Below are 13,778 nucleotides of genomic sequence, written 5' to 3'. Positions count from 1 at the left end.
CAGACAGACGGACGGCAGCAGAAACATACAGAGACCACCCCAGAAACCACGGTGTCCGGGCCACGGAGGGCAGACTCCACCTGCAGTGACAAGGCGTCGACGGGCAGCAGGACAGAAACCCCACAGGCCTGTCATCACCACACGAGGCCACCAGGGAGGGTGTGGACATCAGGAAGCACACGGGGAATGTCACAGATACCCCCGTGGAAATGGAACACAGGAGGTGGGGCCTGAGAGTTTTCTAGACAACTGGGTTTCGTAGAAAACCTCATGTCCTGAGGACACATTCACGATGCGCTCTCCTCTCTTTGATGACATGCAGGACGACACAGTGACTGGACTTAAGTACGTACCGTTGTCGGAAGCAAGGAAGGTGGCGTTGTATATGTTGTTCTTCACGTGGGGGGATTCTCTGTCCAACACGGCAATTGTCGTTATCTGCCCGTTCACAGGATCTATCCTTAGCCAGTTGGCAGGATCGGATAATTTTGTGTATCTACAAAAGGAAAGGGCAATGCATTCAATTTTTTTTTTGTACATGAAACTTAGGGGGGGGGAAGCATATTTGACTGGGTTAGTTCCAAATGCAACCAGCTAATCAGCTTGCATTTTGCAGGCGATGGCTGGAAAGCCATGGTTAACATGGGAAGTGTTTCCAGGACAGTGGCTCGGGAGGCCCGGAAAGGCTGTCTCTGGGCAGGCAGGCAGGAAACAGCAGGTGTAGGCGTCCGAGCGGAAAGTAGAGGAGCTCGGTCTCTCTACTGTGGGCTCTGGTGGGTCTGATGATCTCATTTTAACCTCCTAGTTCAGTGGATAGCGATGGTGTAGACACACTAGCTCAAATACACCTGCTAAAAAAGCGGCGGCCCTAATGGACAGGACTTAAGAGAAATCAGAAGTTGAATTTTGTATCACAGAATACTTCTTAAATGTTTACCATCATGGGGGAGATGGATGAGGTCATCGTGGGGGGGGCATAATCCCAACCCTAGTGGGATCTCCCACAACGAGGCCTCAGAACTACACTCCTCAACGGAAGTGCCGCAGCCTGAGTCTGTAGGAAGCAGACTATCTCCATCAGTACCGGACCATCTTAAATTCCTTCTTTTTTAGGGGGAGTGTGGGGGGGGAGGAGTTTCCTAAGCTCAGAGGACCAATATACAGATTGCAAAAAATATCCTACACATTTCGAGATATAAAAAGTTGTAGGATTCAATACAGCAATGGCTTAGTTATGTATGCTGATTTTTAATGTATAGCGAGATGGAGACCATACGCAGTTATCTGTGAGCAGCAGTTCTACAAGAAGTTAAGTAAAATAGGAGCTGATTTTAAAAATTATCGTCGCCAGCAACGAATGGCCGCGTGGGTGTGCTCGGCCCACCATCACTGGCCTCACCAGGAGGGCACACCTGATGCTGCTGAAGCTGGGAATCTCTACAGCCGTGGTTCTCAGCCTCGGCTGCACATTAGAGTCACCTGGGAATCTGTTTAAAATCCTGATTTCTGGGCCTCGTCCTCCGGAAATTCTGTGTCTTTGTTACTAATGTTGTGGCCCCACCCCATAACGAAGAAACAGAATTTCCGGAGGATGAGGCCCAGAAATCAGGATTTTAAAAGGATTCCCAGGTGATTCTAATGTGCAGCCAAGGTTGAGAACCACTGCTCTACAGATACATGGTGTAAGTCCTACACATACTCTCCAGGTGAAGGATGGAAATAATGAGCTTTCTCCTCCTGGTTTCGCATGAGTTTCCTCCCTGATGTATGGAGGAGAGACAATTGTCATGAGCTTCCGAGTGTCACCCGTTTGCTTACAGTGGCAGCTTTCTGTGATTTTGGAATGAAAGTACCAGCTAAACTATCAGTAAACTAGAGGCCCGAGGCACAAAATTCATGCAAGGGGCTCGGCCTTCGCAGCCCCAGCTTCATGCAGAAGCTCATCCAGAAGGACATCTGGAAGGTCGTTCGGCTGCCCGGTCTAATTAGCATACTATGCTTTTATTATTATAGACTAGAGGCCCGGTGCATTAAATTCATGCACGGGAGTGGTTCCTCAGCCCAGCCTGCACCCTCTCCAATCTGGGACTCCTCGGGGGATGTCCGACTGCCCACAGGGATCGGGCCTAAACCGGCAGTCGGATATCTCTCTCGCAATCCGGGACCGCTGGCTCGTAACCACTCGCCTGGCTGCCTGCCTGATCACCCCTAACCACCTCTGCCTGCCAGCTTGATGCCCCTAACTGCTCCCCTGCCGGCCTGATAGCCCCTAACTGCCTCTGCCTGCCAACCTGATCGCCCCTAACCTCCTCTGCCTGCCGGCCTCATCTCCCAATTACTCCCCTGCCGGCCTGATCGCCCCCTAACCACTCCCCTGCCGGCCTGGTCGCCTCCTAACTGCCCTCCCCTGCCAGCCTGATCACTCCTAACCGCCTCTGCCTCAGCCCCGCCCCCGCCACCATGGCTTTGTCCGGAAGGATGTCTAAAAGATGTCCGGAAGATGTCTGGTCTAATTAGCATATTACCCTTTTATTAGTATAGATCAGTGATGGTGAACCTATGACACGTGTGTCAGAGGTGACACGCAAACTCATTTTTTTGGTTGATTTTTCTTCGTTAAATGGCATTTAAATATATAAAATAAATATCAAAAATGTAAGTCTTTGTTTTACTATGGTTGCAAAGATCAAAAAATTTCTATATGTGATACGGCACCAGAGTTAAGTTAGGGTTTTTCAAAATGCTGACACACCGAGCTCAAAAGGTTCGCCATCACTGGTCTAGATATTTTAAAAAGGAAAGGAGCCAGAGAACATTTTCTTCTAATAAGACTGGAATTGATCCATTCTCACGTTTCCAATGGGCTATTTTCACCGATCTACTGAGAAAACTTCATCACAGAAGTAAAAATACTCTTGTAATAAGTCGTTTTGCTTCCAGGGGAAATCTCTGACTCAAGTGATCCCTTTTACGCACAGCCCAGAACATACTGGAAATGGTAAGAACAGCATCAATGGCATCGGGTACCTAATACTCTGCTGCATGTACCGATCCGGGTCCTGAGCGGTAAACGTTGTCAGCATGGTCCCGGCATGAAGGCCTTCTTCTTGGCGAATGATCTTGGGATTTGGGACAAAATAAGGGTTTTCATTCACATCAATGACGGTCACAGACACGGTTGCCGTCGACTGAGGTGGGTGCTGAATGCCCTTGGCTAATGGCACTTGATTTTCCGCAGCAACAGTAAGGACAAACATCCTGTTTGTCTCAAAGTCGATTGGCTGGAGGGGGAAAAGGGAAACCATAGTTTGGTGGGAAATAATAAATTCATTCTGCAGTGTATCCTTCTATCAACGCCTTTCCCAAAACCTTCCTTTTTCATTCGCTCTGCCACAGCTGTTTCTCAGATTTCTGGAAAACATGCATTCCGCATGGCCAGTGATGGAAACAGCGTTCACAATTTAGCTGAGATGTTTATAAACCTTGGGTCCTTCAAAGATTGATGGTCACAAAATAACACACATTACTAGTGTAATGACTGAATTACTCAGCTACATCTAAAGACTTGATTATTTTTAAAAACAGTAAGGTTGCTCAAAAAATACTCCGTACACAGATCACCTGAGGTGGTCCGGGTTGTCCTCAAACTCTGGTGGGAAGGCTGTCTGTCCCTCTGTAGAGAGCTTTGTCCGGTTTGCGATAAAGAAAAATCAACCACACCCAGAAAATTTTCATTTTTCATGAAGCTAAACTCGCCCCATTGGGAAGTTCAATTGTACTCTGATATGTACATTTTAAAGGATATGCACATTTACACTTAAAAAACAATAGTGCTTATAAGCAGAAAAGTGTTTTTTGGTTTTCTTTTTCTTGCTTAGCAAACAAAAACTCTGGTTGTTTTCCAGAAGAATTGTGGGTATTTTCCTGATCTGTGAAAACCCAAATCTCAGAACAGCACTCTAGAGAGAGGCAATGCCCACGTAACCCTCCGTGTAAACATTAACTTCCGAAGCTCCGTGAACCCTCCTGTCAACAGGAAAGTCGCCAGGAGTCCAGGGACCAGCCTGGACTTCGATTCCAACTTGTACTTACCACCTGCCAGTGGGGGCGCAGGCAGTCAGACATCTCTCTCGCCCTGCTGGGGGGGCAACATGGACAGAGCTTAGGGAGCTTTGTGCTCCTCTACGAATGATCCAGAGCAAAGCTGGAGTGAAGACCAGCGTATTAGCACGAACCACATCCACTTCTCAAGGTGGACCACCTCCAACTCTTCACAAACACACAGCTTTTCTGAACTCCCCATTCAACTTCCCTTTCTCAACGACGGTAAACAAGATGGCAGAGAAGCCAGCGAGACAGACAGAATTCGTCTGAGCGATTTCCTGAGACACGTGGCACACCCCTGGCCTGACGCCCCTGAGGCTCCGGCACGCACAGTGTGAGCGCTCCCGGGCGTGACGCTTCCTTACCCTCAGAACGGCGCTGGGACCCAGGTGGGTGCTGTCACCATTCCCACTTTCTGCTTGGAGTCTGAGGCTTACAGGGAAGAACTCGCCATGGTCACACCCCACCCAGGGCAGAACTGGGGCTAGAACGCAGACAGTCACATTCTGGGCCCGTGCTGGGGATCACTACCGTGTGATCACAGATGTCCAACCCCAGCTCCTGGGGGAAACGCCCGTTCTACTCGCACACGGGAAATCCCTGGCGGCTGACACGCCACCGGATGGCCAACGCTGGGGTTTTCCTTACATGTCAGGAGTCGTGGGATAGGAGGCCGGGAGCAGATCTCTTCTCCGGGTGGGCACACGGAAGATGTTCCACTTTAAGAGCTTTTGCATTGATTAGCGCTGCCTGGTTATTACACTTGGAGTTAATATCCCTTTACCTCCAGCACTTGGGATTTTTTTTTAGGGGGGGCAATTATAGATCAGAAGAACCAATTTCTTCGAGCCTTGAAAACAGCATTTAAAAACGGCAATGCAACTTCAAAACCTTTCGAAAGCGTGGACCCTCTCTCTTCTTGCCTGCTCACCCCACTTTACTTCTGTGGCATTTCCTGGCTTGTCCCCTGAGCCTGGACCTAGCAGCGACCTGGAGGCATAAGAACAGGGTGTGGGACCATGTTCCTCATCGGCACCCACGGGACCCAAACTTCGGGCCGCCACACGTCACTCTCGCAGCCACACTCCCGGCAACACGGCCAAGGGCGGTCCTGCCTCCGGATGAACACCGTCCAAACTCATTTAAGAACAACCAGGCTCCAGAGATGATGAGGCAAAACCTACGTTGGCCTCAACAACAACTACAAAACAACATGCGGCCCCTCCAAATGCATTCGTCCCAGAGTTCGCGACGCTTGACGGGAAGTCACAAGACTGAGTAACAAACACAGGGGGATCCTGGCCGCCAGAGAGGCCATGGGGTCCGCGGCCCTCGCTCCCCTCGCTCACCTTCACCACGGTGACCAGGCCGTCGTTGCTGTTGGGGTCGGTCTGAATGGCGAAGCGGCCGGTGGGGTCCCCGCCGCTGATTCTGTACACGGCGTTCCAGGACGGCGTGTGCGGCTGGTCCTTGTCGGTCACGGTCAGGTTGGCGACGATGACGTCCACCCTGTTCTCGGGGACCTCGCCATAGAACTGCCAGGAAGAAAGGCTCAGTGAGAGGAGCGAAGGGGCCAGGCCGGACAGCGTGTCTCCGGGACCACAGTCAGACTGGCTACGGGGACCACCACCCTGACCGACGGGCCCATCGACCTCTATCATCCCCACTCAGCGCGACACAGGCAATCACAGCAGCTCCGTCCGACTTTAAAAATAACAGGATGTTCGCCAGCAGTCAGTGTATTTTCCGAGGGACGTCACAGTTTCATGAATATTAAAATGAGCACCCATTGGGTGTCAGGGTGATGGACGGGAGGTGGGAGGACAGGATGAGTCTGAGGGACCCACTTTTTCACTAGAGATGACCACTATGCGGATGAAGTCGTAAACATCGGTCATGTCATCCGTGTGCCTGAACACGTGCGTGTTTTGCTCTAACAGCACAGTTTTGGGGGGAGCGTGCCTCCGAGGCAGCATATTTTAACAACCTAATCCCCTGGTCGGCAAACAGCGGCTCACGAGCCACATGCGGCTCTTTGGCCCCTTGAGTGTGGCTCTTCCACAAAATACCACGTGCGGGTGCGCACGTACAGTGCGAAGTTGACTTAAAATTTTAAGGAAAGTTTATTAAGTTAATTTTAGGGAACGTTGTGGAGTGAAAGAAGATGTAGTATCAAGGATTGAGAAAGGTATGTTGAGATGTTTGGACATATAGAGAGGATGAACGAAAGGAGAGAGACGAAACAAGTATACAAGATGAGTGTGGATGGGAGAGTTGGAAGAGGTTGACCTCAGCGAATGTGCCTCAATCAGATTGAGGACATTTTTAGCAAAGGCCAGCTTAGGAGTACCCTAATTATGTTAATAACAATGGACCTACCTATATAGTTTACGTTTAAAAAATTTGGCTCTCAAAAGAAATTTCAATTGTTGTACTGTTGATATTTGGCTCTGTTGACTAATGGGTTTGCCGACCACTGACCTAATCAGCGGACTTGGCGACCAAAAGAGAAAAAGTCCCTTTGGTGCCGCACTGGAAACCTGGTTCAAGGGGCAGGAAATGTTGGAGTCAGTCAGTCTACAATGAGGCTGAGCAAGTCCCACCTCTACTAACACATGTGTCACTCAGGACGCCGCCTCCCAGGGGCGCCCGCGGGGCCCAGGGTCTGCGTGGCCTCGGCACTTACGGACATGGCAGTGAACTCGGGGGGGTTGTCGTTGACGTCGGTCACTGTGATGACGGCCGTGGCCGTGTTGGAGAGGCCGTAGGTGGGGCTGCCTTCCGTGTCGGTGGCCTGGATGATTAACGTGTACTGGTGCACTTTCTAAAAGGAGACAGAGTTCACATAAATAAAACCAGCTCCTCAAGAAGACGTGACAGCTGTTCTGTAAATGGCTCTTCACACCGCACGACTAGCACAGCATCATTCATCCCGAGTAACACACCGAGATTCCCCGATGGAGTCGCTTTAACTGGCCAAGTGCGGGTCTGGTCTCTGTCTGGAGACTGAACCGTGCCTTTCATCTCTGCTCATGGGAAGGTGTATTGAACTCACAGCTAAGCAGACACTGCCAGCCGGGCTCTGCCTTCCCTTCTCCTCGGGACTTCTCAACGTCCAAGTGCACTGTGATCGGGCCCTCAAGTCCACGGGTCTCATTTATTTTATCACATGTTAATTTCTACCCAGTTTAGGGGACTAGAGACAATAAAGAATCTTGAGAGGGAGAAGAAAGCATATGTAATTCACAAAGTATATATGTTTTCCTTTTATATATTACTAGAGGCCCGGTGCACGAAATTCACGCACAGGAGGGGGGGTGTCCCTCAGCCGGGCCTGCACTCTCTCCAATCTGGGACCCCTTGGGGGACATCCCTCTCGCAATCCGGAAACGCTGGCTCCTAACCGCTTGCCTGCCAGCCTGATCACCCCTAACTACCCCTGCCTACCTGCCTGATTGCCCCAACCCCTCTGCCTGCCTGCCTGATCGCCCCTAACTGCTCCCTTGCTGGCCTGATTGCCCCTAACCGCACTCCCCTGCCAGCCTGATCGCCCCTAACCGCCTCTGCCTCAGCCTCGCCACCGTGGCTTTGTCCAGAAGGACGTCCGGAAGACATCCAGTCTATCCGGTCTAATTAGCATATTACCCTTTTATTAGTATAGATTTTTTTATTTAGGTGGGATTTCTGAGTCAAAAAGTAGGCATACCAACAAATTTGACACATACTTACAAACTGGCCACTGAAATATTACCCTCATCAACTGTGTTCAAACCAACTCCTCAATCCCTTGCCAAACTAGGATATTTTCCATCTTTAATGTTTGCCAATCTGATGAATCAACAACGGTACCTCATTTTATTGAGCAAGTTGATCCTATGTACATTCACAATCATTACATATGCTTACATGTTTGTGGGCATGTTTTCTTATATATATTCATTCTATTATAACATGGTTGATATAATATTTTCTCCAATTCCAATTCATACTTGTTATTCTCAACTATAGGGTGTCCCCCAAAAAATGTATACACACACTTTGAATAATTATAAAGGCAGTCATGTAATTGGTGAGGTGTTAAGTTTACTTAATCGATAATACCTCACTATAATGCTTATGCAAGCTAAGATATTTCTCAATATTTAATAATTATTAACTGAATGTATTTTAATAATTAACAATGATTACAATAAATTTCATTTTCAAAACTGAGCTATCAGTTATTAAAGTGTGCAGACATTTCTTGGGAATACTTTGTATATAGAATGATTACATTCTTAAATGAAGGCAAAACCTAATTAAAGGATTTATGTTTATATTCTTAGTCCTGGAACACAGTAGGTATCTCATCTATGTATACTTGACATGTTGCTCTTTGGACATAATACTCATTGTGCCCAGAGACCTACAGCGGATATGACTACATTTACACACAGGCGATTATTATCAAATGGGCATCGCTGCTTTCCAATTCTGCTGGAATTTGTAGAGGGCCGCCCAGCTCAGCTGTGTTGACCGGAGAGAAAATGCGGAGCTTGTCTGAGAAGTCTGTAGCACTAGCTGGCAAATTCATATTCGGAAAATCTAACCCAAACGAGTATCTCAAATCGTGGGAAATCTCTGTGGAAATTGGCGCAGATAAAAATATAGGCTGTTTTCATAAATGTTAAGACATTCTGCACAACAGAACTCACTCCTTCAAACCCAAATAAACCGCCACTGCAAAGTGCAGCTCTCCCTGATTCTAAATATAACCCACATTATGAATGGCCACACTTGGGGGTGTCTGGAGCGGGGCCAGGACAGCACACACTGCAGCTTCCGATTCAGCTGTGGTGGGAAGGGCGGGGAATAGCGAAGAGCAGGAGGGCAGGCCAACCCCACACATGTGCCTCTAAGTCTCCGTCTACCTAAATGCCAATCGCTAACAGTTATTTCAGTTTCTTTATTTTGTCTTCCTAAAAAATAAAAATCGTACTTTCTAAAATTAATAAAAGAAAGGGATAGTGCTGGTTGAGCCATTTTAAGTTTTAACTCATAACACCTCCCATAATGCTGATGCAAGCGAGGATTCTTAATGACTCCCTTTCCCAATCAAGAGCACCCTTCCAGCATGATGCCTCACGGTTAGGAGAGACGTTTGTAGGTGCTCAGGTCAGCCTCCCCGCTGGACATAGTGAAAATAGAAATTCCATTTGTTAGCTCTGTTTGCAGAAACTGATGAACATTTAAAAAAAAATTTTAAATGGAGCTTTTATTTTTTTAAAAAAAGATAAAAAACCGACACAGATATTATATGGAGACACAGTTCTTTGTCACTGTCTACTCTACAAAGATCTTTAAAATTACATACGCATGTTATATGCAATTACCCATGTAGCTGAAACAATGGGATCAGGAGCTAAGACTTGGAATTTCCTATTGCTTCAAGTGAGTCTTGAAATCTGAGTTATAAAAGGACACTGTTATTTCTAAAACACAGTGTCTCTTCAAACCAAGAAATGGCTTGGAAAACAATGTCACCCCCATTTTCAGACGCCTGGCCGGTAAAATGCTCTTTCATTCGGCAAGGAAGGCGCTACTGGGTGTGTTCCAACACCCACGCTGTTCAGAGCACCCGGCCTGACTCGGTCACTGGGCGTCTGGCCCTGTATGACTGACGTTTCGATGCCCTAAGGGTCTGACTTCCCACTCTGAGTCCCCCTCTGACCGAGGGGACTGCTTAGAAACACTTCCTGTGTGCTGAGTGAAATCAGCCAGCCAGAGAAAGACAACTATCACAGGATCTCACATATGTGGGATCTAATGAACAAAATAAACTGACAAGCAAAACAGATCCAGAGACAGGGAAGCTTGGAACAGACTGTCAAATCTCAGAGGGGGTGAGTGAGACAAGATTAACCGAAGAACTTATCCATAATAATAAAAGCGTAATATGCTAATTAGACCAAACGACCTTTCGGACGAATCCAAAGCCGGGGCTGTGAGGGAAGCCCGGGTCCCGGGATCCAGAGGGAAGCCGGTCGGCAGCCGGGGGAAGGAAGGCCTACTCTTGCACGGATTTCGTGCACCGGGCCTCTAGTATGCAGAGATGCATAACCCATGGACACGGGCAAGAGTGCTATGATGAAGGCCTGGGAGGGAGCGGGAGTGGGGAGAAGGGGCTCAGTGGTGAGGGAAAAGGGGGGCATCTGGAACACTTTTAACAATAAAGATAAATTTAAAAAAACACACACATTTCCTCCCTCCCCATTCTAGAAGGGATGAACTCATGCGCCTGCCGACCATCCTTCTTTCCCTGTCTTACCTACCTCGCCAAGGCTAGCACCTCTCACCTGCTGACCCCACACCTTGAGCTTTTCGCGTTTATTTTCAAATGCTTATCGTGATTCCATGCCACTGCATGTAGGCCACTGCATTCTGCGTTTCCTTCTGCCTAAACCGGTGGATCTCAGCTGAGGCGATTCTGCCCTCCCCACCCCTGCCCAGGGGACCTCCTGGGACATTTCTGATGATCAAAACTACGGGGTGTTACTGACATCTAATGGATAGACAGTCTAGAGCAGTGATGGCGAACCTTTTGAGCTCGGCGTGTCACATATAGAAATTTTTGATATTTGCAACCATAGTAAAACAAAGATTTATATTTTTGATATTTATTTTATATAGTTAAATGCCATTTAACAAAGAAAAATCAACCAAAAAAATGAGTTCGCGTGTCACCTCTGACACGCATTGTCTTAAGTTCGCCATCACTGGTCTAGAGAGGCTGCTAAACATCCCGGGCCCCTAACAAAGATCTAGCCAGCCCGTATGTCAACAGGGCCAAGGGTGAGAAACCCTGGCCTAGCACAGCCTGGCCTTCACGCTGAGCCTGACCAAAAGGAAGCTTAATTCACCTCAGGGATGACGTCTGAAGTCCTTGGCTACTCGGACACACCTCTATCGTTATTTCCGTTTATCTGGCTGTTAGCACCACAGGCCTGCCCTCCTGCTATGCACATACACTCACTCCTTCCCAGGCCCTCGTTTTGTCAGTGTATGTCCTTGGCTTACACCATGCCCCACAGAGCAAGCCAAGCGATGCATATGCTTTTTTTTTTTTCAAATTACAGTACAGTTGATACACAATATTACATTAGTTTTAGGTGTACAACTAAGTGATTTGACGTCTGTATACTTTACCAAGTGATCACCATGGTAAGTCTAGTAACCGTACGGAGTTGTTACAATATGATTGGCTATACGTTCCGTATACTGTACATCACCTTCCTGTGACTTCCTTAGTTCATACCTGGAAGTGTGTACGTCTCATTCCTCATCACCTGTTTTGTCCACTACCCTGTCCGCCTCCCCGCCGGCAACCATCAGTTTGTTCTCTGTATCTTTGAGTCTGTTTCACTTTTGTTTTGTTTCGTCATTTGATTTGTTGTTTTTTTCAGATTCCACATGTAAGTGAAATCATGCGGTGTTTGTCTATCTCTATTTCACTTAGCATAATAGCATCGAGGTCCGTTCATGTTATCACAAATGACAAGATTTAAGTCTTTTATATGACTAATATTTCATGTTATACACACACACACACAGAATGGGACAAAAGTAGGCTTTTAGTTGTTCATATGGAAAATGATACAATAATTAATAAATGATAATACGATAACCTCTAGTTCGCATACTCTCACGTAAACCTACTTTTGCCCCACGCTGCCTATAACACATCCTCTTTCCCCATTCATCTACTGATGGAAACTTAGGCTGCTTCCCTGTCTTGGCTGTTGTAAATAATGCTATAATGAGATTCGTATCTACCTTTTCAAATTCGTGTACTGGATTTCTTCAGGTCAGAACCCGGAAGTGGGGTTTCCAGGTCATGCATGGTCCTGTTTTTGATATTCTGAGAACCCCCGACCTGTGTTTTAGAGGGGCTGCACCAGTTCACACCCAGGCTTCCCTCTTCCCACATCCTCACCGACGCCTGTCACTCGCTGACCTGCTGCTTTCGAATGTGTGGTTGGATGAACAGAGGAGAAACCTTGGGCCTTGTGTGATATAATAAAAATCATTTCCGGTCTCAGACAAGCCACCTTCTCCTTCATGGTTGCCTATCATTTATTCATTAAAACACATGCTGGGAGCATAAACCAGCTCACTGTTTCCCAAACTATGGTGACTCACATACCATCTTCCCAACTCTGCCACCCCTCAAGTTTCTGTGCCATGAGTCACTTCATACTCATGTTGACATTCCCCCCTTTAAAAAGACCTTAATTTATTGTAGAAGTTCCATAAATAAAAAAGTAGTCGGATCTCTAACTGTAAAAATAAACGCAATACAATCCTCATCCTCCTGCAGCCTCTACTCAACCGAGTAGCGCCTGGAAGACGTGCAGTCTCTGGTTTTCTCTAGAGGCTCCTTGTGCAGCAATTAAAGTGATGATACTCGTGTTCCACACTTTCACACACTGAGCTCGAGAGACAGACGTGCCAGCCACTCGTTTGGCAAACACTTAGTGAGCATCTACTAGACGTCAGGCAGCGTAGCGTTGACTTGAATACAATGATGAACGAACCCAGAGGTGGCCTTGCTGTCCATAGTGATGGGGACGGATATGACTGCATCACGGAACCAACTCCGCAGATGCAACTGCAGTGAGAACAGGAAGAAGTGATTCGAGAACCTTTCACGGGGCCCCGGAGCCAGTCCTCAAAGCCTGGGGGAGGCATGGAGGCCCGAGGCATGTTGGGGTAACGTGAGAGGAACCTGGTGACTGAATACGGAGGTGCATTGACGGCCCAGCATGTAAAGGCAAGGAGACCATTATCTTGGAGGCAGAAGAGAAGGTGGCACTGGAAGGTTCATGTGAAACCAGAAAATCATCCGGAATCACTGATTTAGGGGAACAATAGGTTTGCTTTTCTATGCATTGGACTGGGGTTGCACTGAGAGTAATAATGTCATGAGAACATACAAGGGAGGTACAGGTTCACAAACCTGTCAAATTCTTAAAACGCTAAGCCCCCAGTTCCCTCCTTTGGAAGATGGGGCTGACAGTACTACCTACCTTATCAGTTCGCAGCCTAAAATGGTTTTGAAGGCTAACTGTATGTTGACACTGTTCTAAGGGCCTTAATAATAATACAAAAATAATTAGTGTTTGAGGTTGAGCACTCACTGTATGCCAGGCAAGAGCTAAGCACGATGCACCTCCTACTTTAGCCCTCACAATAATCCATAAGGCAGGTGATTTTTTTTTTTAATCTGCATTTCACAGATGAGAAAACCAAGGCTTGGGGAGGCCAGAGGCTTGCCCACTGACGCCCGCCATAAGCAGCAGAGATGAGATTAAATCCAGGCCTGTCGGAGTCCAGGGTCTGGACCGTCCCCCCCCACTCCCACCCCCCGCCCGCGCCTTCCAGGAAAGCCACAGCAGACGTGTGGCACGCGTGCACCTTGGGGGCAAGCAGGCAGCGCCCGATTCCCAGGAGGTGAGGCAGGAGTGGAGGCGAGCGGTGAGGAGCTGCCCTGAGGAGTCTGGGCTGAAAGGCAGGAGGAAATCTCGCAGCACAGACAGTGCCTCGGGCTCCTGCTTGGGTGGAAGAGGAGGCACACACTGGGTTCCCCATCCTGGGAGGGAGAACGCAGATGCGGTGTCTGGGTAACACAGTCCTCG

At 48.0% G+C, this 13,778-nt stretch overlaps 1 protein-coding gene across 2 annotated transcripts in view; it reads right to left on the bottom strand.

Moving 5' to 3' along the window:
- Positions 1-13,778, bottom strand: part of CDH2 (cadherin 2, type 1, N-cadherin (neuronal)) — a 143,479-nt gene that overhangs the window by 26,938 nt on the left and 102,763 nt on the right. For both annotated transcript variants that reach the window (XM_014541394.1, XM_014541399.1), the window contains exons 7-10: positions 6,791-6,928; positions 5,454-5,639; positions 3,028-3,281; positions 354-496 (exon numbers count right to left, since the gene is read on the bottom strand). In XM_014541394.1, coding sequence (XP_014396880.1) covers positions 354-496; positions 3,028-3,281; positions 5,454-5,639; positions 6,791-6,928 — 721 coding nt within the window. The remainder of the gene's footprint in view (positions 1-353; positions 497-3,027; positions 3,282-5,453; positions 5,640-6,790; positions 6,929-13,778) is intronic.

Source organism: Myotis brandtii, unplaced genomic scaffold (genome assembly GCF_000412655.1).
Source record: "Myotis brandtii unplaced genomic scaffold, ASM41265v1 scaffold107, whole genome shotgun sequence".
Taxonomy (NCBI): Eukaryota; Metazoa; Chordata; class Mammalia; order Chiroptera; family Vespertilionidae; genus Myotis; species Myotis brandtii.
Note: the sequence above shows the minus strand (reverse complement) of the source record. Positions and strands in the feature narration are given on the sequence as shown.